Source organism: Apiospora aurea (assembly GCF_038362705.1).
Source record: "Apiospora aurea strain CBS 24483 chromosome Unknown utg000002l_segment0_segment0, whole genome shotgun sequence".
NCBI classification, from domain to species: Eukaryota; Fungi; Ascomycota; class Sordariomycetes; order Amphisphaeriales; family Apiosporaceae; genus Apiospora; species Apiospora aurea.
Window position 1 is genome coordinate 1762258 of NW_027117389.1, and position 25660 is coordinate 1787917.

Here is a 25660-nt window from a genome sequence, read left to right on the forward strand (position 1 = left end):
GAGGGCCACCAGCTGTTTCTACATGCCTCCGTCAGTCACTCACGTTTGCCCGCCATGTCAGCAACGTCACGTTCAGGCCCGTCGGCGTACGAATGGGCTGAACATCGCGAAGTAATCTCGCGCCTGTACTGGGATGAGGATCAGACCCTGAAGCAGGTCATGGACTATATGCGCACCCGCCACAACTTTCTAGCAACGTACGTATGCACGGCATCTGCGCTTGCAGCACTTGGCCAACACCCGAGGAATTGATTGACTGGTTGGCTTGGACGTTGTCTGACATCATATAGGCAGCGCATGTATAAGCTAAGGCTGAAGAGCTGGGGTTTGGTCAAGAACCTCAAAGCCGACGAGGCCGACAGGCTCTTGGACAATGTCTATAGGGGAGCAGCTGTCGCCGCCGTGCCTACAATTCGGGGTCGCCTTGTGGGCTCCAAACATTTCAAAGGGCGTCTGAACCGGGCAGCGAAAGCCGCCAAATCATTCGCCCAGCCGCCACCCTCGCCTACAGATTCAGATCCCGACCCGATTTCCCCGGGGCTCGTCGTAGCGCGCCGCTCAACATCTCCAATAGCTGACAAGATCGATGATCCACCCGTCTTCGGCGTTCCTGAGACCTGCCTGAAACTGGTTTGGCAGTTCTCTCAGATGCAGTTCTCAAACGGCCAATGGGATCTGTCAGGCAAGGTTTACGACTTCCGGACCGACAAGGCTTGCATGTGTTGGGTCGACACGAACATGGCTGCGGAAAAGCTGTTGGACGACCGCCAGTCGCCTTCAAATTGGCGGTTGCTGCGTAAAAACTTCGACCAACTTGATGTCACCCTTATCAAGCCGGACATCAGCATGGTCTGGGCCACCTACCACTCCGTCTTGAAGCTTTCGCGGATCGGTATAGATCTCGGCAGGGCCTTTCTCCGGTGGATGTCCGGCCTCGCTCAGATCCGCCTTGGCCACTCGCACCCGCTCACGCTGCTCCTTGACACCCTTCAGAAGATGGAGGTCGATGAAATACGGTCAGCAGCCGATCTTATGCTCGTGGCGCAGTTCGATGTGGTCTGCCAAAATCATCGTCTAGGCAATCTCCACCAGGCCGTGAAACGTCTGGACGGAATTCGGCAGATGTTCGAACAACGCGCCTTGATAGACGAAATGCGCGACCACCAAGAAGACACCGACGATGTGGGATGGGCGTCTTGGGCATCCATCTCCCTCTGCAATGTGCTCGTGTACGAAGACAGACGCGAAGAAGCTCGTGCAGTCCTCACTACTCTCGGCCAATGGCTCGAAACCTTCCCGGTACCGGAGATCGCCACGAACCCGCCCCTGATCCGAAAGGAACGAGGCTGCGCTTGCTCGCTTGGCTCCAAACGCACATGGGCTCCACAGAGTCATCATCCGGAACCAGTCGCTCGTTGGCAGAGGGGGCCGACTCGTACAGTCACCGGCTGATGCTTGCTTTGGTAAAATTGGAACAGAATATGAGCGAGTCGGGGCCTAACAGTGTTATATACCGCATATTTGAGGATGATATTGAGATGATGCTTAGCAACGACCTGCTGGCCCTGAAAATTTCTGACGGCGGCTACGAGGACAATAACCAGACATCCATCATTCAAGGTGAATACATTTTTTCGGTCTATTCTGAAAACAATATTGGAGAACAGGAAATATTTCTCAGGGGCTTTTTTCGTCGACGCTAGAAGCTGGACTAACGTTTTGTTTTATTATCAGCCTCGAAGTACATCTTACACAGACTGATACTTTGGTCGATGAACAAGCAACTCCAAAACGCCAGCCGCTATCAGCCCGAATATTACCAACGCCGTATGGCTTGCCTGAACAGGGTTGTCACGCAGCTAGCGACTGCAGTTCTCGCCAGGGATCCGTCGACGGGGATATGCCGCTAACTCTACCGCGTCGCTCGCCGTGTCGCTGTCTGTCTCGTATACATGTTTTGCCCTCCAACGTCTCAGCGGGATGCTTGCCAGATTGGATAGGCATGTCTGCACAAATTGGAAGATTATAAGGGGTATGTGTACCTTTGCAGTGTCCTCTACCGACATGCCAGCAAACAGAATCGTGGCCAGCGGGATGCCAAGCGCCGGCGATTTGGTGGGAATGCAGAATGCCGCGGCGATAGTATCCTCGCGGTCGAGAAACGTGATAGATGCCGCGATAGTCACCAGCATCCATAGCACGAAGAGCGATAGGCAGATGACTACCACGCCAAAGATCTGGGTCTTTTCGACATCGGCGAACGCATGGCTTGCGAACGCGCTATCATAACCAGACCATAGCAGCACGAGTAACGAGAGTGACCCGAGCCTGATGGCCTGGTAGTCGTGCATTACCTTCCCCACAACTTTTGGGAAGAAGCTCTGTACGAGCTGCCCGATCGCCTATTGTCGGCATGGGTCAGAATGGTACCATATGGGACATCGCGATGACTGGAACTCACCAGGGGTAGGATCAGAGTCAGGCCGAACTGGAGGAAAATCTTCCGCAACAGCTCGCCTAATCCACCGTCCGTCTTTGGCAACACCTCGGTGTACCACTTGCTGATGGATGTGTACCCGAGAACCAACAAGGATGACAGGAAAGGGCCAACCGCATTACCGAATACGGATTCCGTCAAAGTCAGCGTCGCGTTGCCTTTAGCTTTCCGGGCCATCAGTGTATTAATCGAGAAGCTGTATTCATCAGCGGTCAACCGGAGCTCTTGCGAAGCATCTTCAAGAATGAGGACATCTTCACTTACGCAGTCGGCAGACAACCCAGTATCACCAAGCCGTTCAGCAGCAAAGGGTCCAAGAGTGCTCGGTTGCTGGCGATGGCCGCCACGAGCCCGAGCATCGTGAGCGACGTGAAGAAGAAGCCCATGAGCTGGATGAAGACGTGACACCGCCATCGCCGTATGTTGGCCACGAGATCTTCGGTCCGCGTGGTTAGGCCGTTGATGAAGAATATGACGGCTATTGTCACGTACTGTGTGATGCGCGTCTTGGCTTCTTGCTGCGCTTCCGGGACCTGCACCTGGGAAGAGAAAACCACGAGCGCGACAAGGACTATCAGGAACCATTGGTCTTCGATTAGTGTCCAGCAGCGGGATAATACAGTCGGGCGCCGGCGCTCTACTGCCGTCGCTGTCACATTTCTCTTTCCGGTATCCATTTCGACTCGTTTCGTGTAATGAAATACAATACAGGGTTGTTTCACTGTATTATCTGCAATCCGCTGGGATTTCTTGTCCGGGACAGGTGTCGATATCTTGGAATTAAAATTTTCTGATTGGATTACGGAGGTTTGACATTTCACGGCCCTTTGTACTTGGGTTATATATTACCATCCCCCATTCTTGGGTGGATGGGCACGTTATCTCCTAACTTTTGCTCGCCCAGCGTTGTTCTTCATCTTGTTACAGTGGGATACCAAACCTTCTTCCGTCACTTCCGTCACTTCCGTCGTCGTCTCTCCGAAGAAGCTGGTATCGCCAACCAAGCCAAGCCTCTATCCAGGACTGTCCGACGTAGACGGTATCTTGTGTTCCTCCGTCAATTACCTGCGTCGCTTGGGATACGCGAAGGGCATGCATCGCGTCGACCTAAGCGACCGTTCTCTTCTGGTGCGACGCGACCTGTGTAATTCTGGCACACGACGTTGGTATAAGAGGAATGGGATAGAGGTCGCTGGCGGCTGGCGGTTGACACCTATGCATTACAGATAAACTCGCGAGATGGCTTCCGGAATGAGTCACGCCAGTCAGCGCACAGTCTCGTCGCCTTGGGTTGGAGAGGAGGGCCCATCTTGCGTTTTTCACCCACCTGGCTTTGTGTGTGCTACGGTTTTGAGTCGAGGTTGGTGTTGCGTATTGGGAGAAGGGCTCAGAGTCCTCAAGCCTCAGCCAAACTCGAATACTGGGATGCTGTACCACCCTTCCACACGACGAGTCAAAGCCATCTGGTTAACCTGAAAACACTATTTCCCATTTGTAGCTGATGACCCTAGACTCCAGGGCTGATATTATTACGTTAGCAAGCGAACGGGTGACCCAGCCTACAACTTTAGTGTGGTGTACGTGTGATTTAGCCGCGCAGGGCGAAGCTGCTTTTGGGGGTGGAATCTTCGATATTTCGTTGGTTTCTCGAGGCGTTACCATTCCGCCACCACCCCACCGTCGCCAACGCCCATTACGTCTATGGCGCCAAGTTTGCGACTCTCGACTCAAGCTTCTGCAAGGCACGAAAGGTACACCGGATTTCACTGCCACTGTAGAGAGCATGCTATACTTTGTTCTGACAGGCAGTCACTTCCTGAAGCGACGGCCTGTAGTTCAACGTGGGGCCAAGCCCAGTACGTCGTGGTGGCAGCAGTCAGTTGAGGTACCAATGAAGGGCGCCGTAGCACTGCAAGGCGACACCAAGCACAAGAGTTACCGCAAAGAGCTTTCCCCCCGTGGCTGTTGGAGAAGCTTGTAGTTGTGTGTGATGTCTCTCCACAATGGCCGACATGCTCCGGATCCGACCCAGATACTGGGAAACCAAATACCTAGCTAGTCACAGTCTCCCTTCAAGCTGCCTAAGCTCAGATGCGGCGGCTACATGAACGGGAAGCGGGCCATGTCTTGTCGCTTGTGGTCTATATCACGAAAGCAAAATAAGTGGGCGGTGCTACACGAACAACTCATTGACACTCTCGCCAAGTCAGGCAAAGCTTATGAACCCTCCCCTCCGTCTTTCTCGAAGACGGAACCGAGGGATTGGCCAACTTGCCATTAACAGCAATGATGGTGGCGCTCTGGTTGTGAAGCGATGGAAGATATATGAGTTTGCGATCGCGATCCGACGTCAACGTTGTGCGCCGGTGCCCTTGTATCCCGGGAGAGCCCCTCTGATCATGCTGGTCGTCGTGCAAACCCCTGGATCTGTGCACGAACTAGTGTCCAACCCATGGCGTTGACGCCTACATGGGTATCGGCAAACATGCACATGCATACTCGACCACAAGCCTTCGGGACCTGCGCTTCCCCCTCCACCCCTCGGACCGAGTCCCGGCACGGCTTCTTCGCCAATCCATCTTTGGCCGATTCGCTTTCCGACGTGGAGTCCCTATCCTCTCGCACACAGGTGGAAAGGAACACGTAATGGAGGAAGCAATGATAGCAATCTGTACCTGCAACGATTGACGATCGCCGGGGAGAACCTACGAGCCGCCCCGGAATACAAGCAGACCTTGGATCAGCACCCTACCCGAAACGCAGTACGCCTCCGCAGAGACCTACCAGCATATAGCAGAAAATATCCTACACACACGGAAACAAATACACAGATATACACATACAGCGCATACATGAGTACACGGAAGCAAACGGCAGACGGAATTGGCCCCATTACCTCAATGTCCGAGTTCCAAATGAAGAGTGCATGTAAAAGGCTTGAAAAGGGGTAGGAGGAGGGAGAGAACAGCAAGCTAGTGTCCAGTCACAATTTCCGTCAAGGGCTTCTCGGAACGCAAAGAGCGAGACGATCAGTCTACGAAGCCTTACACGCCCACTTCTCCAAGGACTTATCCGCTCAAATAAAGTAAACACACCTTCAACGGTCAAGAACGTCATCATCATTGGTGTAGACGAACATGCCAATCGGTTTCCGACCAGTAGTAGAGTTCCCTTCTGAAACCCTTCAACTGTCCCCTCCCATCTCCAACGGCATTGAAAGCAAAGGGTATCCCATTTGAATCATCGCATCGCAGCTTGCACCTCGTAACATCGTACTACAACAAACAAACATATCCTTCTCATGCAAAACAGACTCGACCTCGGTCACTAACCAATACCAATCTCCTTTGAAAACTCCTGAAATCAATCCGAGCTACTCGCAAAGCTTTCTTTCCAAGCATCATATAAGCAAACCCAGTATTGCCAGCGCCTGGTAAGGTCAGGCGATCTAAGGTGGTGAAATCGCCCGTGTCAGATCTCATTGTCGGAATCGATGCTGTCTTCAACCTCCGCCACGTCACCTCCAGGGTGCACTACATCCTCGAGCGCGAGGGCCTGGATGTACGCCTTGTCCGGCCTCAATGCGGCATAGAGTTGAGGCCGAACAAGAGCCAGGGCGCCGCCCGTTGGGGTCCCCTCGGTCGTCTGCATGCTTTTCAGAAACTGGAGTTGACGGCCGGCAATCCACCATGTCACATTCTGCATGTAGAACTTCTTAAACATGACCGACGCCTTCAGCAGTGACCATTCAGAGTATGACCCCGTGCCGCCGCGGGTGAGAATTCTTTCCAGCGTGCCTGTCAGCTTCTTAGGCTGTATCGCATGGAAATCTTCGTACAGTCTCTCCATTTTCACCTCAAACGGAACGTCTTTCCACCGAGCTTGATTTCCCGTGCACTGGCCATATAGAGCATCAAGATCGTTGTTGAGTTTGGTCATGATTGATTTTACTCGTGGCTTGTTTTGGCCGAGTTCATTGTATAGATCATAGAGCTTGACTAGGTCCTTGTCCCATGGTACCAATAGTGAATTTGGCTTGGTCTTATCCTCGGATAGGATGGCAAGCTCTCGCTCAATAATGGGTATCAAGACTGAAAATTTCAAGTGATCAATGATATGTGAGAACTTTCGACGGCCCGGGCATGAGTCGGATTTGTACCTCGGTTGGGGTGGTTCCGCCTTACCCCCCAGAAGAGCGTTGCGAAACTTGGTCCAATCTTCATTCGTGAACCGGATGCCCTGCTTGGCCTGGTCGACCAGGTTACTGAGAAGAGTGCTGAGACGGACGGCGGCCTCGTCGCCCACTGAGCGCCTTGAATAACCGAGCCTTTCTTTAAAGTTGGTGCAGAGGCCGAGCAAGCTGGATTGCATATTGAACTTGAAGCTGGCATCAAAGAACTTCGAATTGGCCTCCTGTCCATATTCATCAACAAGGTCCCTGTAAGTCTCCTTCTGCTTTGTCAAGACGCCCTCTTTGAACAAGTCGGGACATGCGGGCACTTCTGCGTTGACGAAATTGCCCACAATATTCGGGTCCCAGCATACCCAGGCAATATCGCCGTCATAGTCCCCTCCAGACAGCTTATCGGCAAGGGCAACATTGCCTTTCGATGGGAAAACGACCACGTCCTTCAAGGGCCCGAGCTCGGGTCTAAACACAGCTTTCACCTTCTGGATGTCGCTCGTGTAATGTGCAGGCGAACGAGCCACAAGAACATCCATCCCATGCAAGTATGTCTCCGAGAAACGGGAGTCATCATCTTGGAAGTTGGACGAGAATCCCAGATGTATCTCGCCTTCGTTGAGGAGGCCCCAGAAGTCCACGACCATGAAAGCATACGTCGAGCGTCCGATCTTGATGTTCATTCTTTTCTTCATTTCCTCGCACTTGTCCTTCCTCAGTTTGAAGGTCAGCTCCCATAGCATTCGCAGCCGTCTTGGATCGAAACCCCCATCGAGTAGAAAGTTGATCCTATCTTCGTCCTGCTTTGGCAGCCCCCCTACGAACGGGACTTGGCCATTCTTCAGGCGCGCTTCCCGCAGCGAGCTTGTTGAATTGTTTTGCACCCAAAGTCGTAGTCTGCACGGGTCTTGGATCGCCAACCGTTGCTCCTCCATCTCCTTGCATAGCGACCGTTCAAGTATATCACTGATCGCGTTCTTCATGCCGTCTTTTTGCTTGGCTCTGTCGTGGAGGATGGGAAGGAACTGGTTGTTGAGGTTGGCCGACTTGAGTGGATTGACTTCGCTCCGCACCTCAAACGTCCTATGTTCTTCGTCCATGAAATCGCACTTCCATTTTCTTTGGGAAGGATATAATATGATCCAGTCACGATTTGTATCGTCCTGTATGTCAATAATCCAAAATCCTTTTGCACTGCCAATACGACCTTGGAAACCGGTGAGGTTACCGAACGAACCCATCATGGTCCGTATTTTGCGGGCGAGGGATTGCGAAATGCGGCCGATACCGTCGTTCATGACATTTCCTATGGGCGACAGCCGATCGCGCTTTCTAATCTTGATCTGTGACTTTTCAAGCACGACAGTGGCATCGGTACGGCTCAGGCCCAGGACGATGCGCGAAAACAGCTTCGTAGCAGGTTGGTCCATGTTCTTTGATATCTGTAGAAGCCATTCGACCATGTCGTGCTTGGTTGCCCTCGTATGAGCCGCAAACGGTTCCCCTTTGGGCGGGAGCTGGCCGGAAACTGACGGCCGGAAGTTGTCACCATCCTCCGCAAACAAGTAGAATCGATGTTTCATGGACACGTGTTGGACCGGATTGAACATATCCTTCTGGTCCTTCGCTGTTTCTTTCGTGTTGTGGTTGCGGTAGGGGCGAATGAAAAATCCCGACCAAACTCTGCCTATGAAGTAATGCAGCGCTTGGCTGGCCCAACGACGGAGAATTGATTCCGCTTCACGTATATTCTTGATGTGGCTGGGGAGATTCTTCTCGTCAAGAGTTGGAATAATGATTTCCAAAAATCGATCTGACCCGAACCGACGGTTCAGTCTGTGAGGCCTCTCGAGTCTTAGAGGATCCAGTTGGATTGCTAACACGGAATCGAGGTCAGAAGATGAGCTGAATTCCAGGGACGCAGTAAGAACAACGACCCGATGCAGTGTGCGAAAGTTATCGAATGCAGCAGCCCAAGCTTCAGCTCGAGATCGTTCAGGTAGGGCCCTGCCCCTGAGCAAAGGGTGAACTTTGAGCATCTTCCATAAGACATCTTGATCGATCCAGGACTCTTCGTAGGAGAGTTGGATATCGCGTGTGGCCACGCCGGCAAATATGAATACACGCAATATTTCCCAGACAATGGGCAAAGGAGCTTCGTTAAGGCCATCGGGCACGGCCGGCCACACGTTTTTGAGACGCTCCTCAAAATCCATGGTCGCAACCTGGAGCCGGTGACCTTTTGTTGCATTGGTACCATTTTCAAGTTCTGCCAGTGTGGATTGGCCAATTTCGCTGGAATATAGATCGGATGAATCACTTCCAAGCACGAATGAGGGCTCATTGACCGGGTCGGCTTTGGCTGGTGATGGCTTCTCATGGTGGACGAATGAGTCAAGCAATTCCTGCTCAAATCCCGAAGAGGCAGGAAACGAGTCTTGGGGTGGAGGGGGCAGGAGGGGGCAGTCTTCTCTTCTCTTGGCTGCTTGCCTCGATGGTTGTTTGCGTCGCTTGGGAAAGCGGTGGCTCCTGACTGAAGACAAGGTCGGCAGTTCTAAAAGAGTCTCGACTAGAATGAGCCGAGGTACGCTTCAAGGGGTTGGGGCGCTCAGTAGTCTCTGCGGCCTGCTCAGCAACGGCGGCTTTGCAGTCAGCAACAGCAACGGGATCGCCACTCGCATCTGAACTACTTCGAGCCCTCTTGGGAGGCGATCCTGGGGCAATAACGGCATCCCGTGGACGCGGCCGCTTCGATGGCGTACGGTCGGACGGAGCAGAATCTTCAAACTTGGAGTTGAAAGACGAGACCGGGGTCTGTCCAACAATATACTGGCCGAGGACATGATCGAGCAGATCAATCAGATCGGATCTCTCGTGTTCAGAGCTGGCACTTGGCAGCCCTGTGACCATCGGCAGAGTATCCTGTTCTGCAAGCGGTTTGTGAACCCATCTTTGCGAAACTGCAATGGCCTCTTTCCTAAAGGCTGCCAGAGCCTCAGGCAGGCTACCATAGAAATAGAGGGGTCGGAATCGCCGGAAGTAGATGCGGTCACCTTGAGGGCCGCTTTGTCTAAGCTTTGAGGGTGACTGCGGCTTGTCGGACAGAGTCAACCCCAGATTATAGTTATCTGAGACATAGAAGAAAGTATCTCTGAGCTCCCTTTCGTCTCGCCGCTTGGTTGGCGTCTGCGGTGCCAGGGCCTGTAAGCCCATGACGGCGTACTAGGCCCTCGAGTGCATAAGGGCGAAGGTAAAGCTATTGGCAGTGTGACCTGCATTTTTCCACTTTAATGTCAGGCAACGCACAAGGAGCCAGCCACTCACTGATGGCAGTCGGGAGTGGCAACTTTTATTACACACCTCAAGGGATTTCCTTGCGGCCAACAACGAAAACCCCGGGTAGGCAGGCAGGCAGGCAGGCAGGCACTGGCGTGACCGGTGCCGGCCCAATCGGTACGAGTCGAAACAGCGGGAGCTAGTTGCTAGTCAGATCTTCGGGCCAAGGATGGCACTGGCACGCCCAAGTGCGTTGTGACGGAATCGCAAATTGGCCAATATGCGACGCGTCCAAGCAAGGTGTGGCTGTGGGGAGCAGAAAGCGAGTCGTCTGCTGTGTCGTGTTGCGTGCGTACCGGTGACCAGAAACCAATTGAGTTGAGAGCTCGATAGTTGTGATCAGAAAGAGGGGTCTACGACGCGAAACGCGTCGTCTCATTTGATTGATGGCCAGCACTCCCAGCTACGACTAGACATGGAGAGGCCTAGGTTAGCGTGAGTGAGTAGGGAGGTATGGTCGTATTGAAGTACTGAAGGTACGAACTGCAACTTGCAAGGGCACCAGCAAGGGTCTGGAGCATGCCCGTCAGGAACTGACCGGGACGTTACTTTCAGATAAATCGTGAGCTGCTCCACTAACTAACTACCACTACAGTCTACCCGTCGCCATCGGTCGGCCCATCACCAGTTGTCCCGTCGCTGCCGGCTAGGTACATGTACTTATACATACGCCAGTTTCTTCCTTTGCCACTACTTTTGGTAGGTACGTGCCTAGCATTGCACGTCAGTAGTCCCATCAATGCAAGATATGGGTTTTCTCTGGCACTTGCACTGCCCTCTATCTACGTACATAGGTACGTACATAGAGACATTTGAAGTTAAGGGGGAAAACGGTACCAAACATCAATATTCAACATGGAACAGCACAAATGTACATGTACCCTGCGCTAATAAGGCATCACATCGATTCGGGCCTAAGGAAGCTATTGTGCAGCTGCACGTGACGTTACTAAAGAAGGAGAGAAGATGGAAGGGTTCTTCTGGAAGCGACAACCGGGAACCAAGATGCTCGCCATTAGCTAAGCCCGTTTGGAAATGGCACGTCTCCAATTTATGTACATGCAATGGTCTCGGCATGGTCGGTCCAAGAACCGTGCTGTGTGCTCATGCTATGGGCTACTGTATGGGCTATGGGCTACTTATGGGCTATACAGCTACCAAATCAGAAAGGAGTGTCAAGTGCAGTCTGCAGGCAGTGTGCAATGCGCCGTTGGCAGAGTGCAGCGCAGCAGCAGCAGCAGCAGCGCAGTTTTAGCAGCGAGTGAGTGCCAAGTCGCTCCCAGTTAGGCTCTTGGCTCGTGGCTCGCTCGCCCGCGCCCAGCTCGCTCTGCCGAGAATTGGAGCTACTAGACTAGCCTCGTTGGAAAATACGTCAACTTTTTGCATGTCGACCGCCCCGCCTCATCTTCCTCGATTTGTTTTGTCGGTCTTCAATTTACCTTACTAAATAATTAAAGATTCAAAGGCTCCTTTTCGCTCCTCGGCCTCTGGAATCCCTCACTTCTCCCCTTACTTCCTCGATTCGAATCCCGTCGTCGTCGTCGTCGGCTTCGCTGCCCGTTGGGCCAGACAGCTACTCGGGGACTGAGCCCACGACTCCGCCCAATCAGACGATCGTTGCCACACTCTGAACTAAAAACTAAGCTGCCAGATTACCGCGCTTATCAGTCTGGTGCTTGGTGCTTGGCGAGGCCGGCATCCCGCATGCCGCAACGGAGCTCTGTCGTATCCTACCCTTTTCTTGCCCATGCCCAAATCACAGGACGCCCACGTTTCCGTGGAGGAACTCACCCCGGAAGAAGCTAGCCGTATTATACACTCACATCGCAAAGTTCGATACGGCACAGCCTGCTGGCCCTGCCGCCAGCGTGCGTCCTCTCCCAACCCCCCCCAGCCAGCGTGACACCGACCTCTAATCCGTTGCGCAGGTAAGGTCAAGTGTGACAACAAGCAGCCGTGTGAGAATTGCGTAAAACGGGAGCACCCACAGCTGTGCTCCTATAAGCCAAACCGCTCCAATGTTGCCAAGCAGGGTTCCGCCGACATCACACATGGCCAGAAACGCCCGCACTCCCCGGATGCAAGCGCCGAGCCGGAGCGCGCCAGTGACCATCAGCCCAACGGCTGGCCCCGGGCCCTAGGTATGCCATATACACCCCGATTGTAACTCCGCGGCATGTTCATGACCTGATGATTGCTTAGACCAGTCCGAGTCGATGGAAATACCCCCGCTTCGTCGGGCAGAACAGCATCCCAGCTCTGCTAAGGGACCAATCTTCGCCTAACGAGACGAAAGATGGCATCGACATACGTCGAGACATGCGCCCCATCTGGGGACTCGACAATTCAGCGCCATTCCCTCTGATGTCGTCGCACCACCTAGATCGAATGACACGAGAGATCTCTGCCGAGCTTCCTTCCGATCGTGAGGTGCTCAAGTAAGTCGCTGTCGCTAACCGCAAGCAACAACTAAGAGCCGTCCTGGTGGCGTTTCGTCAACTCTCTAACCCTTTATTAGACTCTTCAAGACCTACAAGGAGGTGCCACACCCCTTCTGGGGCTTTGTCATCGATATTGAGGACCTGGAGTCGAGGCTCATGATCTACCTGGAGGAACGTGCCAAGAATGCCCGCGAGGGCCCGGCAACTTCCCGACCGGTGTCCGCCTCGTGGCTAGCCATTCTGTTCGCCGTACTTGCTGTAGGCTCTCAGTACCACGACTCGCCATACCACATCAGGACGACCGATTCCCAAAGATACATGCAGATTAGCATGCATTTCTTGCGTCTCGGCAATTTCTTGCTCAGGCCCAACCTCGACTCTATCCAGGCTTTGTTGATGACGAGCTTTGTGCTGCTCAACGATATGAAGGCAGAGGCGTCCTGGGCCTTGTTGGCCCTTACGTGCCGCTTGGCTCAGTCACTAGGGCTACACCGCTCGAACCCCCAGGATGGGCGTGAGAGCTCGTCGGGGATGTCGACGAAGGACTATGTTCGGCGGAAACTATGGTATGACTGATCAGGATTCTACTCAAGCAGAAGCTGATATATTGAACAGGTGGACATGCCAATGGCATGATACGTTGACCTCTTTGTCTTTTGACCGGTAAGTCGTGGGTTGGTGGTCGAGACGATCAGCTGTGCTAACGATGACCAAGACCCAATATGACCAACATTCAGTGCTGCGCCATCCCACTGTCCTCCGGTTCGACTGTGCAGCGCTTTTCCTATCTGGAGGCCATGTATCATCTCACCAGACTTATCTCCGAGAAACTGAACCCCGACGCTACTGATACGGTTACTTACGAAAATATCATGGGAAATTGCGAAGCGGTCGAATCAATACGGGACAGGGTGTATCCACAGCTACGAAGCAAAGAGGCGGCGAAAACGGCGATAGATCGATTACAACACTACGCTTGCCGCTTGCACACGGCCTTTGTGGTGTCTGTTTGCTGTCGTCCGGCTCTTCGAAGCGACTGTACCAGACTGAGTGCCGAAGAAAAACAGATCCTGTCCGACAAGTGCAAGGAAAACCTTACCGAGACCGTCCGGATGTTTCTGTCGATGCATAATATCTCGGTGATTCCAACGAGAAGCTGGGCATTCACGTACCATGGACTGTCCTCTGCTGTGCTCCTTGGTATTCTTTGCGAAACCAAAACTGATCCGGAAGTCCGCGGGCTGCAAGGCGACCTCATTTCGGCGCTCTCGGCTGCTGCTGCTAAGGAGAGGTCAAGTCCGCCACCCGGTCATATCAAGCACAGTGAGAAGGACATTGAGCTTTCGGGGCCGCTTTCGAGAGCACTCACGGCTTTGAAGAACATCTACGATTACGGTTCTTTACATGGCCTGTCAGGGATGAAAAGCGAAAACCCATCTGGCTCAAGGACACCCGTCACTCTATTGCAAAATGTACCACATGTGAGCCAGCAGCAGAAGGCGCATGAAATGGTGGATCCTCATCAAGATGCCGCACTTGCTATGGCGGAACTACAGAACGGAGCTACCATGCCCGATTATTCGACGTACGTTCATATAGATGTGCTCAAATCATCATCACACACTAATTGTATACAGGAGTATGTCGTCATATCCGCCGGCTCTGCAACAGCAGCAACAACAACAAACACAACAACAGCAGCCGCCGCCGCCTATGGGTATGCAAAACGTTACGGACATGAGCCAGATGGACCCAGCCGCATACATGTCACCCATGGATCTCTATGATTCCATCTTCTGGGGTGAGTCCATGTTTCCGGATTGAGCCCTGACGGAAGTAGGTCTGAAACTAACGTTTGGTCTTTCTCAAGAGTCACCCCCTGATCCGTTCTACACCGGCACGGATATGAACTTTGATTTCCTGGCTCAACCTCCACCCGGCCAGCCTCCGCAGCAGCAATTTTACTTCTAACCTTGTTTTAACTGTGGTCTTTCTAGCGCGTTGGGGCCAAGTGTCCTCCGGTGTCTAGGCGTTCAGAGTGACGACACAACATCGTCCATACACACAAAGGGCGTCGGCGAGGACCTTGACGGGACGGATAGATTTTTCTCCTTTTTCATTTATCCAAGCCAATGGGGTTATTTGGGAGTTTGTATGTTAGAAGGGATTTGAAGCGAGTTCGTATTTGGCATCTAGAAGTTTTCTACCATGCATCGATCCTGGAGATGAAAGCTTGCTTGTTTTACGTTACATCGAGAAGGCTTGTGCTTGCTTAGCACATCCGGGACAGCCGAAGCTGCAGCTCCTTATTTTAAATCGGCGCTCCTTAGCAGCTTCATGTCAAATAACATGTCTCGTATCTCTGTCATGTCAAGGCGTCGAGAACTACTTTCACCATAGCCACGACTTTCTCTTCTTCGAGTCTGGGTGGCAGCCATTAGTTTTTGTCCGTGACATGGCGGTCAGGGAATAAGTCGGAACTCACCTCCTTCCTATCAGTTGAAGGTTGATCGGCATGCCGTGTACCGCTTCTGCATGGTCTGGACAAAGATTAAAAGAGATTGTTAGTAAAGGGTAAGCACTCCCCTTCGGCCGATCGATCGGTAAACCCAACAGTGGACATTGGAAAAACTCACATTCAGATTGGATCATCTTATCTACCTCGCTCATGGGCTGGTATGAGCACATGTCGAGCGCCTTGTCGAGGGCAGCATCCACCCTGATGCCGGTGGGGAAGCTAATGCAGGCCTGGTCTAGAACGTTGTACACACCCGTGTACCCAACTAGCAGCAGTTGGAAGTTAGAGAAACAGATAGATTCAGTTTCGGTCACCTAAGCCGGAAACGTCGACTTTCAAGGCCGATCACGTCACAGGGCTGAAAGGGGGGAGTGGGAGTGGAATAGGGGGTAGGTGGGGACCAGGAACAGCGCAAAGCGCAAAGCGGAGAAGGGGGATGGGCGCTCTTAAGAGCGAGCGAGCGAGCGAGACGCGAGGTCTGTGGGAAATGAGGGCGAGAACGCACACGAAAAAGAAAAGGAAGACAGAACAACACGAAAAAGAAAAGGAAGAGAGAGAGAACAAGGTGTGGTAACAGAGATAAGTTCTGAGATTAAAGAAAGAAGAAGAAGAAGAATCGGGAAACCGAACAGAAACCCGATACGAACGTACCGTGTCGGAACTTGCCATTCTCCACACTCGCATACGGCGTCGTGGGACACAGCAGCGCGTCGATCCCGGCCGCGTTCCAGCGGTCGAGGTGCTGCTTCTGGTAGGCCTGGCGCTCGGCGTGCAGGCGCCAGAGGTCGCGGGTGCCGAGCTCGGAGCTGACGGCATAGGCCTGCATCGCGGGCAGGAACCAGGGCTCGCCCGTCTTGGCGATTTCCTCGCGGATGGCGAGGCCGCCGTCGGCGATGAACATGCGGTTCAGCAGGTCGAGGCCCTGGGCTTGGTCCCGGGAGGACCACTCGACGATTTCGTGGCCGGCTGCCTCCAAGGAGGCGACGGTCTGCCGCAGGGCGCGCGTCACGGGCGGGGTCGGGAGGGCCATGCCATCGTCCCACATGACGGCGATTTTCAGCTTGCGATTGTCACCGGAAAGGGGCGGTGCGGGCATTCGCCACGGAATGGGCAGGCAGCGCGGGTCCGCATCGTGCCAGGGCTCTGCATCGACGACGGTGCGGCAGTAGATCTCGAGATCGCCCAGGGTGCGGGCCAGAGGCCCGTTGACGGACTGCACGGCCTCCTGGCCCGGCATGCCCGAGCGGCAGCCCAGGGTCGGGAACCGGCCGAAGGAGGGCCGCAGGGTGAAGAGACCCGTGCAGGCCGCGGGGATGCGCAGAGAACCGCCGATGTCGGTGCCGACGCCCAGGGGACTTCCCTGAACGCAATGAGCGCCGCTTCGCCGCCCGAGGACCCGCCGGGCGTCAGGCGGCGGTTCAGCGGGTTCACGGTGCGGCCCTGGACGTTGTTGACGGTCTCGGCCATCATCATGGCCGTGGGTACGTTGGTCTTGACGTAGAAGACGGCGCCGGCTTTCGTTTGGAGCAGCTCGGCCAGCGTCGCGTCTTGGTCGGCGGGCGCGTCCACGTGCGAGACGAAGCCCACGGTCGCATCTAGCCCTTTCAGGTGGAAGTTGTCCTTGAGCGAGATGGGGAGGCCGTGTAGGGGACCCACGGGCTTCCCAGTCTTGGCCAGATGCTCGTCGAGTTGGCGTGCTGTCTCGAGGCCGCGGTCAAAGCAGGCCTCAGAGAGGCAATTCGTCTGCTCTTCGTCAGTAGAAGTTCTTATAATACCACTTATCTACGCCCTATTTTCCTTCCGTCAACTTGCCCCTGTGTTCTTTCGTAGCACACCCCCCCTTTCTCCCCTTTCGAAAGGCACGATTCACTTGTCTTAATGTCTCATCTCCCCGTCCTCCCCGGGCGTTTTCATACTGATGTGATATATTGAGGAACGGAACTTACAAGTTGGTGGGCAGCCGCCGCCCGCTTGCAGAAAGCCCACGTAACGGTCTCGGACTTGAGCTCGCCCGAGGCGAGCTTGGGAAGCAGCTCCAGCGCCTCGGAGTTCGTGATGGAGAGCTCCTCGGCCGTGAACCAGCCCGACGACTCGGGGAAGGTTGTGACATCATCTTGAGTGTCGGGCGGTAACAGGTGGTTAGGGATGATCCAATCCTCCGGTATCGAGTCCATCACAGCCTTTCGCTTTCGCGCCACCACTTGTTCCCAGGTCTGAACCTTCATTTTGACTAATGGTGGTAGATGCACGTGTCACGAGTTGCTATTTTAAAATAAACGCGTAGTAGTACGACGAGATTTGGGCAAGTAAACAGAGTATTTCGAAAAGGCCTCTGCTTGCAAATATCACATCTTACATCTTATATAATACAGCCTTGGAGCGCTATCCGACTGCTGTTGTTGGCCTTGGGGGCGGGCGACGGTAACTCCGCACCATCGGCACAGGTCCGATGCCCGCTAGAGGGGGTGTCATGCCCATCCCTCCCTACGCTTGATCATGTTTGGATTAGCCGACAGCCAAGATAGCTAGCCACAGCAGCTTTGGTATCGATCTTAGTTGTATTCCTCATATCTTCATGGGGTAGCATCACTCCGCCGTTTGGCTGCTCCGGATGGACGGATGGACGTCTATCGCATATCACTTACTCCGTCGTTGTTCGGCTACATTGCCTGTCCCATCCATTGTTGTTCATTGACGGTGGCCAGCGTTCGTCTCAAGCAACCGGCAGAACCCCCAGTAGATAATATGACGCGAATATGCATGCCTGCATGCAGCAGAAGTCTCCCAGAACGACTGGGGCTGGAGACTGTCTGGGGAAAGAAAGATAGTGCATCTCCTAGGGAGGGGACCACTCACTATCTGAAGCGGGTCATGATTCGGTCCAGTCGTTATCATCACTTCGGCACTAAGGCGGTGGTACCCACGGCGGTTTTTGCACCTGGCTTTTTTCAGCCGGAAAGGAGCGTTAGCCGTATATAGGTAGGCAAGCTCAGCTGACAAATTACAGGCGCAACACCCATCAAATGTTCGCCAAGCCCGGCAGACACTATCTTCTGGGCGCCTTCCGACGGCCGCATTGGAACCTCCGGCAATCTTCACCGGTCGCAATTGCCCGTAACTGCCTTATCGCATATCACCGATAGTCCATCGACATGTTTACGTCGGATCGGCGTCTTGGATACTGACCATCTCGAGCATGGTAGCAGCCACCCTCGGCCTATCGTACGTGATACATATAAATAAGACAGGCGATTCCAGCCGTTCGCGGGCCCCCTGCCTGCACTTGCAGCTCTAGCAGTATCATACGCCGTAAACCTGTCAGCATCATGGCGGGGTTCAAATCCAAGCTGAGGGACTACCTCCACACCGAATACCGACCCGGCGAGCGGCGGTTGGTCATGAAGATCGACTTCTTCATTCTGACCTTTTGCTGCCTGTCCTATTTCACCAATTACTTGGACAGGTCCAACCTCACCAATGCCTACGTCAGTGGCATGAAGGAAGACTTGGGCTTTGTGGGCGACCAGCTGAACCAGATCAACACCTGCTTCACGGTCGGATATGTCATAGGCCAGCTGCCGGCCAACATGTCGCTGCACTATATCAAGCCACGGTATTTCTTCCCGTCCATGATGGTCATCTGGGGCTGCCTGACCATGATCACGGCTTCGGTGCACCGGCCCCAATCCATCATGGCCATCCGGTTCTTCCAGGGCATTGCCGAGGCGACCACTTTCGTGGGAACTCATTATATCCTGGGCTCTTGGTATACCGAGCGAGAGCTCGGAAAGCGGAGTGGCATCTTCACGGCATCGGGCCTGGCCGGGACCATGATTGGCGGCTTCATCCAAACCGGCATTTACCAGTCGTTGCACGAGAAGAACGGCCTCACTGGCTGGCGGTGGCTGTTCATCATTGACGGGCTAATCACCATACCTGTGGCCATCTACGGCTTCGTCTTCTTCCCAGATACACCGCAGACGACGACCGCCTTTTATCTTACGGCAGCTGAGAAGGAACTGGCCATCGCGCGGGTACCGGCTGTGGAAGAGCGCTCTCCAGTATCCCTCGGCTTCTTCAAGAAGGTCTTATCGTCTTGGTACTGGTGGGGTTTCGTCGGTCTTTGGATCATTGCGGGCGAAACGGAGTCGTTCAGTGCCAATGGCCTCATGGCGTTGTACATGAAGAGCCACCCAACCAACAAGTTTGCGGTGTGGCAACTGAACAACTACCCTACCGCCGTTCCGGCAGTGGGCATTGTGTCGACACTCTTCTGGGCGACCCTCACCGACTTCTTGCGCGGCAAGCGTTGGCTTGTGGGTCACTTCATTGCCATCATCGGCGTGGTAACGTCGGCCATGGTGCTGGCGGCGTCCAGAGATCCCGCCAATGCGGCGTCGACAACGGTGGTTTTTGCGGCGTACTACTTAGCCGGGACGGTGTACGCCTGCCAAGCCACGTTCTTCGCCTGGTGCAACGACGCGATGAGGTACGAAGACCATATGTTCCGAGCCGTCGTCTTGGCGGGCATGAATTTGGGATCCAATGTGATCAACGCCTGGTGGTCCATCGTCTTTTACGGCGCCTCCATGGCGCCGTGGTTCAAAGTAAGTGATGCGTTGTGGAAGCCTCCATGACAGCATGCGCCCTTGGTTATTTCAGTTGCTGACAATTGCTTTACAGCGGGGTATGTGGGCCATGATCGCGATGAGCATTGCTTTGACGATATGGACGGGCGGGCTTTCGTTCTTGGACCGGAGGAATAGTAAAAGGCGAGAGATGGTACATGGCGAGTCGACGCCTGTGAATGTGGATGTGGATGTGGATGTGGATGCAAAGTCCGTCTAGGTATTGTTCGAGCTGTGCTTTAACAACAAATTTCGCCTGTTGTTGGTCGCATGCCTGGATCTACCCCGTTTGAGGGAGGCGTGTTAGTGTTGTTCATGCGACTAGGCCATCACCGCTAGTTGTCTGTAGGTACGGTCCCATTCGCGCGTCAGCAAGACTGAACAGGCCATAAATCCGAACGCACCGGCAAAACCGCCAAAGCATCTACTGGGATGCAGGATGAAAGCGTGACCTGGCCGTAGGCGGTGTGACCTGAAGTGCATACCTTGGGTATGTTCGTTGTCGAAAAGGCGTGACGGTTTTACGAGACTCGTAAGTTGGCGGCCTTGCAGAAAGAAGGAGCTGGGTGCGCTGGTCACTGGCCGCAGTGATTCTTCCAAGTCCAGCGGATCTTGCGGCAGTTTGTCCATTGGCGATTAGGTGATTTAGCGGTTAGCGAAGCGACCTTACCACCCGCAGTGGGGCATGATCAGGTTAGCGGGGAGGGGCCTGGAGGGGCTGGGCCAGATTGGTTCGATTCGGCCCATGACGCAGGCACAGGGTCGGGGTCGGGCAGTGCAATTGACTGGGTTAAATGCTACCTACCCAGCAGCATCCCCCTTCAGAAGCCCCCTTTACCACCACAATCTAATCCCGCCTTGTTTTCTACCTCAAGCACCCAGCGGACAATTGACCGGTCATTCAGGGGCATCACGCGAATACTGCAACCCGGGACCAAGGCGAAGCTCAGCCGCTGCATGAATTACCCGACATCCCGGGAAGAACCTCTTGGAATCGCTGGTATTTGTTGGGAAACCGCCTGGATCTGCCACGTGCGGGCAATAGGGATCGGCACTATTAACGGAGCCAGCTGCTACGTCAAATCTCGTATTGATCCGTCGGCTCTTATGCAAAAGACCACAATAAATCGGATACCTAAGTAGGCTTGGAATAGTAGCATCGAGAAGGACTGAGGAAGTTGCCGTTGACGTTTAAAGTCGGGTCATCGTTTCTGGGGGAAGGAGGCTCATATAAGAATGGGATGCGCCCGTCCCTACTTCATCCGATTTTCAGTACATCCACCATCCCACGATCTCTGTACATCCAGTCCTTCGTTACCTGCAAATACTCAACAACAAACTTAATATTCCATAATATATTATAACCAGCCGCAACACCCCCGAAATGGTTTCCATCAAGACTCTCATCGGCGCCGGCCTGGCCGCTCTGCCCTCCGCCTCCGCCTACATCTACGGCCTCGAGGCCCCCGCCACCGCCGCCGCCGGCAGCACCATCAAAGCCAAGCTCCTGACCGCGAGCTACGTCCAGAACTTTGTCGACTACTCCGTCATCTGGGGCATCTCCTCCGGTGGCGGTAGCTGCGCCCCGGATATCTGCGTCGGCACGCAGATCGGCTACCAGAACTTCTAGTATGCCTCTCTCTCTCTCTCTCTCTCTCCTTCTCTCCTTCTCTCCTTCTCTTGGCACCTCACTGCCTAGAGCCGTGATGAACACACTTGCTAATACGGTCTACCTACAGCCCCGAGCAAGTTCCCCTCGGCAACTTCACCGTCGATGTCACCATCCCCAAGGACACCCCCGCCGGTGAGACCGTCCTGACCGCCGCCGTCCCCTCCCTGGTCGGTGCCAGTGGTGTCACCAAGGTCCACGCTTTCAACGCCACCATTGATGTCACTGCTGCTTAAGCGTGTCTGCACACCAAGTACGAAGTTTAACGACGAAACGAAATCAAGAAGTGCAACGGTATTTCACCTAGATTTTCTAGGCCCTAGGCACGCTGTTACATACATCTTAATCAACTCACAAGCGCATTGCATTGATAACCTTCTATGTCATTTTTTTCACGTGACTTGTATGTGATGTGTATTTATTTGGCCATTGAGAAGGCAAAATGCCGAGGAGATCGCGAGTCAGCTGTTTCATGTATGCTTTAATGGGTAGCAACCCCAGGATTCTTGGTGATTTAGACTTCGATATATATAACCGCCTGCTACCTCTATCATGTAATGGCTGCTTTATACCCAAAAGGTTGTCTCATCCCCTGCCATAATGCACCCACCCATGCTCATCAATCGCGCGCCCACAGCCAAATGTCCTGCCATGCGGTATCAATCCAAGCAATAGAAACGCCAGTACACCAAGTACTCCTAAAAAGTGTAGCCAACGACCTCGCTCATTGCCATGAGCGCCGTTGCCCAACCTCGCAGCTTGTGCTGCAATCCGCATCGTGAACTCCTTGTCGACTTCTCTAGTTAATTCCCATCGCAAGACCGATCGATCTATGATACTACTCCATCACGTGTCCCCACACCTGTGATGTCGATCCCTTGCTCCTGCGGCGGCGGTGGCCGTTCGTGCTTGTCTTCTCCGCGGCGTTCGGGTCCGACCCGCTCCCGACGGCGTTCCACAAGGCGTTCCAGAGGCCGAACATGATTCCGGTTGAGTGATGGACGAACTCGCGGGTGAGAGTAAGTGCGCTTTCGGTATGTTGTTAAGAGGAAGTAACTCGTGGGCGAGAGCTTAACGGGAACTGTGATGCCTTTCGTTTTTCGGAGAGTATCCAAGGCTGTCTGTGTTCTTTTCTTTGAATGAGGACGAGTATAGAGCGAATTGAGTGGTAGTGTTTGTGCATGCGGTTCGTGTGTGAGAGAGTGTGTGAGTGTGTTTCTCTGGGTAACACGAGAGAAGGGTCCAGGTCCAGCTGGCAAGGGTAGAGATGATGAATCTTGGTGGTGAGGTTCGTTCTTGAGAGTGGTTGTGTGAAGTGATGAGTATGAAGTCGGTTTACCAGGTTCCAATGTAGGCTGACTTATATATACCTCGTATCTTTACGAGACAGGTGAGCTGACTGCCGACAAGGATTGCCTCACCTGGGGGCGCGCGAGTCGTCGCTGACAGGCGCCAAGTGATCGCCCTGGCTCTGGACAGCATCTAGCCTACTGTGTCTGCCTGGCGGGTTACCCAAACCAGCACGCAACATGCTTACAGTACCCAAGATACAACTGCCTGGTCGTCTGACGTTGGGTTGGGACGGGCGGATACACGCGGGCCATGATCTGATGTGCATGTCGGCTTTCAAGGCAAACACGCATATGCCTAGTACGCGGGCTGACGGTCGAATGGTTATTGGACGAGGAGCAGAGGGGATCGCCCGAACATGCGTTCATTGCTGACAGGGCGCAGAAATCGGGGTCGGACAGTGAGTGTCCACCTGTGTCTCGTTCGGACCCACTAAACTAATTGCAGTAGACAGCGAGACAGCAACTCTCCTTCGCTCTCGCAACTTGACACCGAATCCACCTGCAAGAAGCTTCCCGGGCCTCCATCTCAAGACCAATTGGGACAACCCCGGAAGACACGGCTGCAGCTGGAAGCGCCGCACTCCACTCCCCAGATTGACGACCAAGGCCTTTACTAACTCAGATGCCCTCCCCCGCTCGCTCACCAGCGTGTGCATGATTACGCGAATTAGCAAACTGCAGATGCCGCATCGTATGTAGCAGAGCAATACCCCCCCACTTCTCAGAGGGATCGGGGTTGCAGCCTGGTCTGTGGCGTGCGACGACTCTGGGTCGTCTCAATCCGACCCTCGACTCATCGTCAATTCGCCACGATAATGAGGCCATATCGTTTTTGAAACTATGGGCACTCTGTATTAAAATGCCAGTAGCCTGCGTTTCAAGAAATTGAATACGAGCCCCCCAGAATCGCCCGTCCATGGCCCGTATTGCTGCTGAAGCAAAGAGTGTCCGCGCAACCCGTACTCGCGAGCTCTACTGTCCTGAGGGAGCCATTCTACTTCTCGGGCCTTCACATTTGCGGCCGCGTGTTCCGTAGCAACGGGACGCCGGTGCAAGCAGTCTGCCGGCACTTGACGACTTGTTGAAGCCCAGCAAAGACACAAACATCCCTAGTGGAGGAGTGCACAGTCGCAACGGCAGCAGAAAGATGGAACCCCCAAAGGTTGCAGAACCGTTCTCTCACTACGCTCTCAGTCCAATTGGAGAAGACTCGTTGCTTGATCAAAACTGCGAGGGAAGATCTCATTGACTCTCTCAGTCGGATTTGCCCAAACCAAAACCAAGCTGGATCCTTCCTTTCGACGCCGCCCGAGCTAACACGTTGAGCTACAGCACATGCCGGACAAAAATGCGTCTACAGCTGCAATACTGCATGCATGTAAGCTGATATGCTCGAGCCGTGTACTCCGTATTTGACATGGACACCGAACAACATACACAAAGACCGTTGAGTCATCCACCCTAGTTGGGGCCTTTTGCGGCGGCGGTTGCAGGTACGCAGCAAACACGATGCACGCCTCCCGAGTCAACCGAGATAATATCACGGGACACGGCAGGATCTCTCTCGTTGTACATGCAGCGGCGTTGTCGCCCGCTCTTACCCAAGAGGCCAAGGGAGGCCACAGATTCGCCAACCAAAGATTGGACGGTCCAATTGACCGAATCGCGACGGGGTGATGCAGGAACAAGCAGATGGCAAACATTGGATTGTGTCTTTTTCGGCCAGCAAACGCATGCCATTGGGTCGGTCCCGGAGCGGTTCGGGTCTGGGGAGATGTTTGCACTGTATGTTTGTGCTTCAAGGGTGCATGTGCGGCGAATGCTCACTCCATCCCGAGCAGTGCTAGACAATTATCGGCATGCAGCTGGTTATCTGGAGGTCGTCGTTGTTGCCGTTGTTGCCTCGCCACGCTCGTCGTTCCTCAAGGCCACTCCCGAACACATTTCTCCCTATGTATCGCGGCACCTCAAAGTTGTGCAGGTCTAGACCGTTGGAAATTGTCTATCGCAAACGAAACAGATGGAAGGAACCAACCCGTGCTTGTATGAGGTAGGCACATGCTGCGTGATCTCGTGGTCTCGACGGCGCCTTCCTCCTCAACGTGTTCAAACTATACACCATAGGCCGGGAGCGAGTGGCAGCGCGTCGTGATCAAACCGTGCAACCAGAGAGGTCGACTGCATTATCAACCACCACAATTAATCCCCCTCTCGAAGTAACGCCAATATATCAGTGGCTTTGGCAAAGCATCTATTACTCAGTGCCATCTCTTATCCAATCCACAGAGAAAACACGACACACAGGCATCTCCGGTTCGCGTCAAGTACACCATGAAGACCACCACGGCCATCATCACGGCTCTTCTCTGCCACGCTAGCATCGTATGGGGTCTGCCAAACTTCAATCTCACGTCCGCGTCTCCCGAGCTTCAACAGCCACAGCACCAGACTTCGTCGCCATCTCCGCCTCGGATACAGGGGGAGACTTGGCAGTGCAAACCTATGTACGTGTGATGGGAACCCCCGCCGAATTTTCGTCTTCCTACCTTGATTTCCTTCCGCTCGGAGGAAGCGAACACAAGCTAACAGCAACATCCCATCGTCGCCAACAATAAACAGTGCGTTCCCCGACGACTTGTGCCTCTGCGTGCCAATGGACTGCCAACTCGGCCCGCCGGACTGCTGGTCCGTCTACATCTCCAAGGGCGTCCTGGGTTGCGACCAAGCCTGCAACGGCTGTCGACCCGACGAGTGCCACCAGTCCCTTTGCAACTCTGTACATGAGTCCAGTTCCCTTTCCTTTGACGAGATCACTTTCTAGGTACTCGGCATTTTCATGTTGTGCCTCGTCTTGTGCACGGTGTTCTTGGGTTACATTTACGTTATTTCCTATTTTTGATGTTCAACAACAGACGGTATGCTGACTTGAGTCGCTTGAGCTACATAGACCGCACTGGAATAGAAAGAAGGGCAGCAACCAACGGAAGGCCATTGCCGACTTGACCTTGTTTGATGGAGTGTAATATTCATTCAGAC

At 53.9% G+C, this 25660-nt stretch overlaps 8 protein-coding genes across 8 annotated transcripts; 5 read left to right on the top strand and 3 right to left on the bottom strand.

Moving 5' to 3' along the window:
• Nucleotides 1–54: 54 nt before the first annotated feature.
• On the top strand, nt 55–1452 carry PG986_002946 (uncharacterized protein; the record flags this gene model as incomplete). Its single annotated transcript, XM_066839168.1, has 2 exons — nt 55–197; nt 291–1452. The coding sequence occupies 2 exons, from the start codon at nt 55–57 to the stop codon at nt 1450–1452; spliced, it is 1305 nt and encodes a 434-aa protein (XP_066704232.1).
• Nucleotides 1453–1859: 407 nt separating this feature from the next.
• Nucleotides 1860–3174, bottom strand: PG986_002947 (sodium bile acid cotransporter; the record flags this gene model as incomplete). Its single annotated transcript, XM_066839169.1, has 3 exons — nt 1860–2402; nt 2462–2693; nt 2762–3174. The coding sequence occupies 3 exons, from the start codon at nt 3172–3174 to the stop codon at nt 1860–1862; spliced, it is 1188 nt and encodes a 395-aa protein (XP_066704233.1).
• Nucleotides 3175–5968: 2794 nt separating this feature from the next.
• On the bottom strand, nt 5969–9893 carry PG986_002948 (RNA-directed RNA polymerase; the record flags this gene model as incomplete). The annotated part of the gene is made up of 2 exons (XM_066839170.1): nt 5969–9213; nt 9269–9893. 2 exons carry the CDS (start codon nt 9891–9893, stop codon nt 5969–5971), a joined length of 3870 nt encoding a protein of 1289 aa, XP_066704234.1.
• Nucleotides 9894–11763: 1870 nt separating this feature from the next.
• Nucleotides 11764–14428, top strand: PG986_002949 (uncharacterized protein; the record flags this gene model as incomplete). Its single annotated transcript, XM_066839171.1, has 8 exons — nt 11764–11884; nt 11945–12179; nt 12224–12454; nt 12535–13023; nt 13073–13120; nt 13173–14042; nt 14095–14258; nt 14298–14428. 8 exons carry the CDS (start codon nt 11764–11766, stop codon nt 14426–14428), a joined length of 2289 nt encoding a protein of 762 aa, XP_066704235.1.
• A 394-nt stretch (nt 14429–14822) lies between these two features.
• On the bottom strand, nt 14823–17200 carry PG986_002950 (Acetamidase; the record flags this gene model as incomplete). The annotated part of the gene is given in 6 exon segments (XM_066839172.1): nt 14823–14880; nt 14943–14997; nt 15094–15240; nt 15627–16330; nt 16342–16718; nt 16922–17200. The coding sequence occupies 6 exon segments, from the start codon at nt 17198–17200 to the stop codon at nt 14823–14825; spliced, it is 1620 nt and encodes a 539-aa protein (XP_066704236.1).
• A 1101-nt stretch (nt 17201–18301) lies between these two features.
• Nucleotides 18302–19823, top strand: PG986_002951 (major facilitator superfamily transporter; the record flags this gene model as incomplete). Its single annotated transcript, XM_066839173.1, has 2 exons — nt 18302–19582; nt 19659–19823. 2 exons carry the CDS (start codon nt 18302–18304, stop codon nt 19821–19823), a joined length of 1446 nt encoding a protein of 481 aa, XP_066704237.1.
• A 1164-nt stretch (nt 19824–20987) lies between these two features.
• PG986_002952 (uncharacterized protein) lies at nt 20988–21508 on the top strand (the record flags this gene model as incomplete). Its single annotated transcript, XM_066839174.1, has 2 exons — nt 20988–21232; nt 21343–21508. 2 exons carry the CDS (start codon nt 20988–20990, stop codon nt 21506–21508), a joined length of 411 nt encoding a protein of 136 aa, XP_066704238.1.
• Nucleotides 21509–24955: 3447 nt separating this feature from the next.
• On the top strand, nt 24956–25445 carry PG986_002953 (uncharacterized protein; the record flags this gene model as incomplete). Its single annotated transcript, XM_066839175.1, has 2 exons — nt 24956–25128; nt 25244–25445. 2 exons carry the CDS (start codon nt 24956–24958, stop codon nt 25443–25445), a joined length of 375 nt encoding a protein of 124 aa, XP_066704239.1.
• Between the last annotated feature and the right edge of the window lie 215 nt (nt 25446–25660).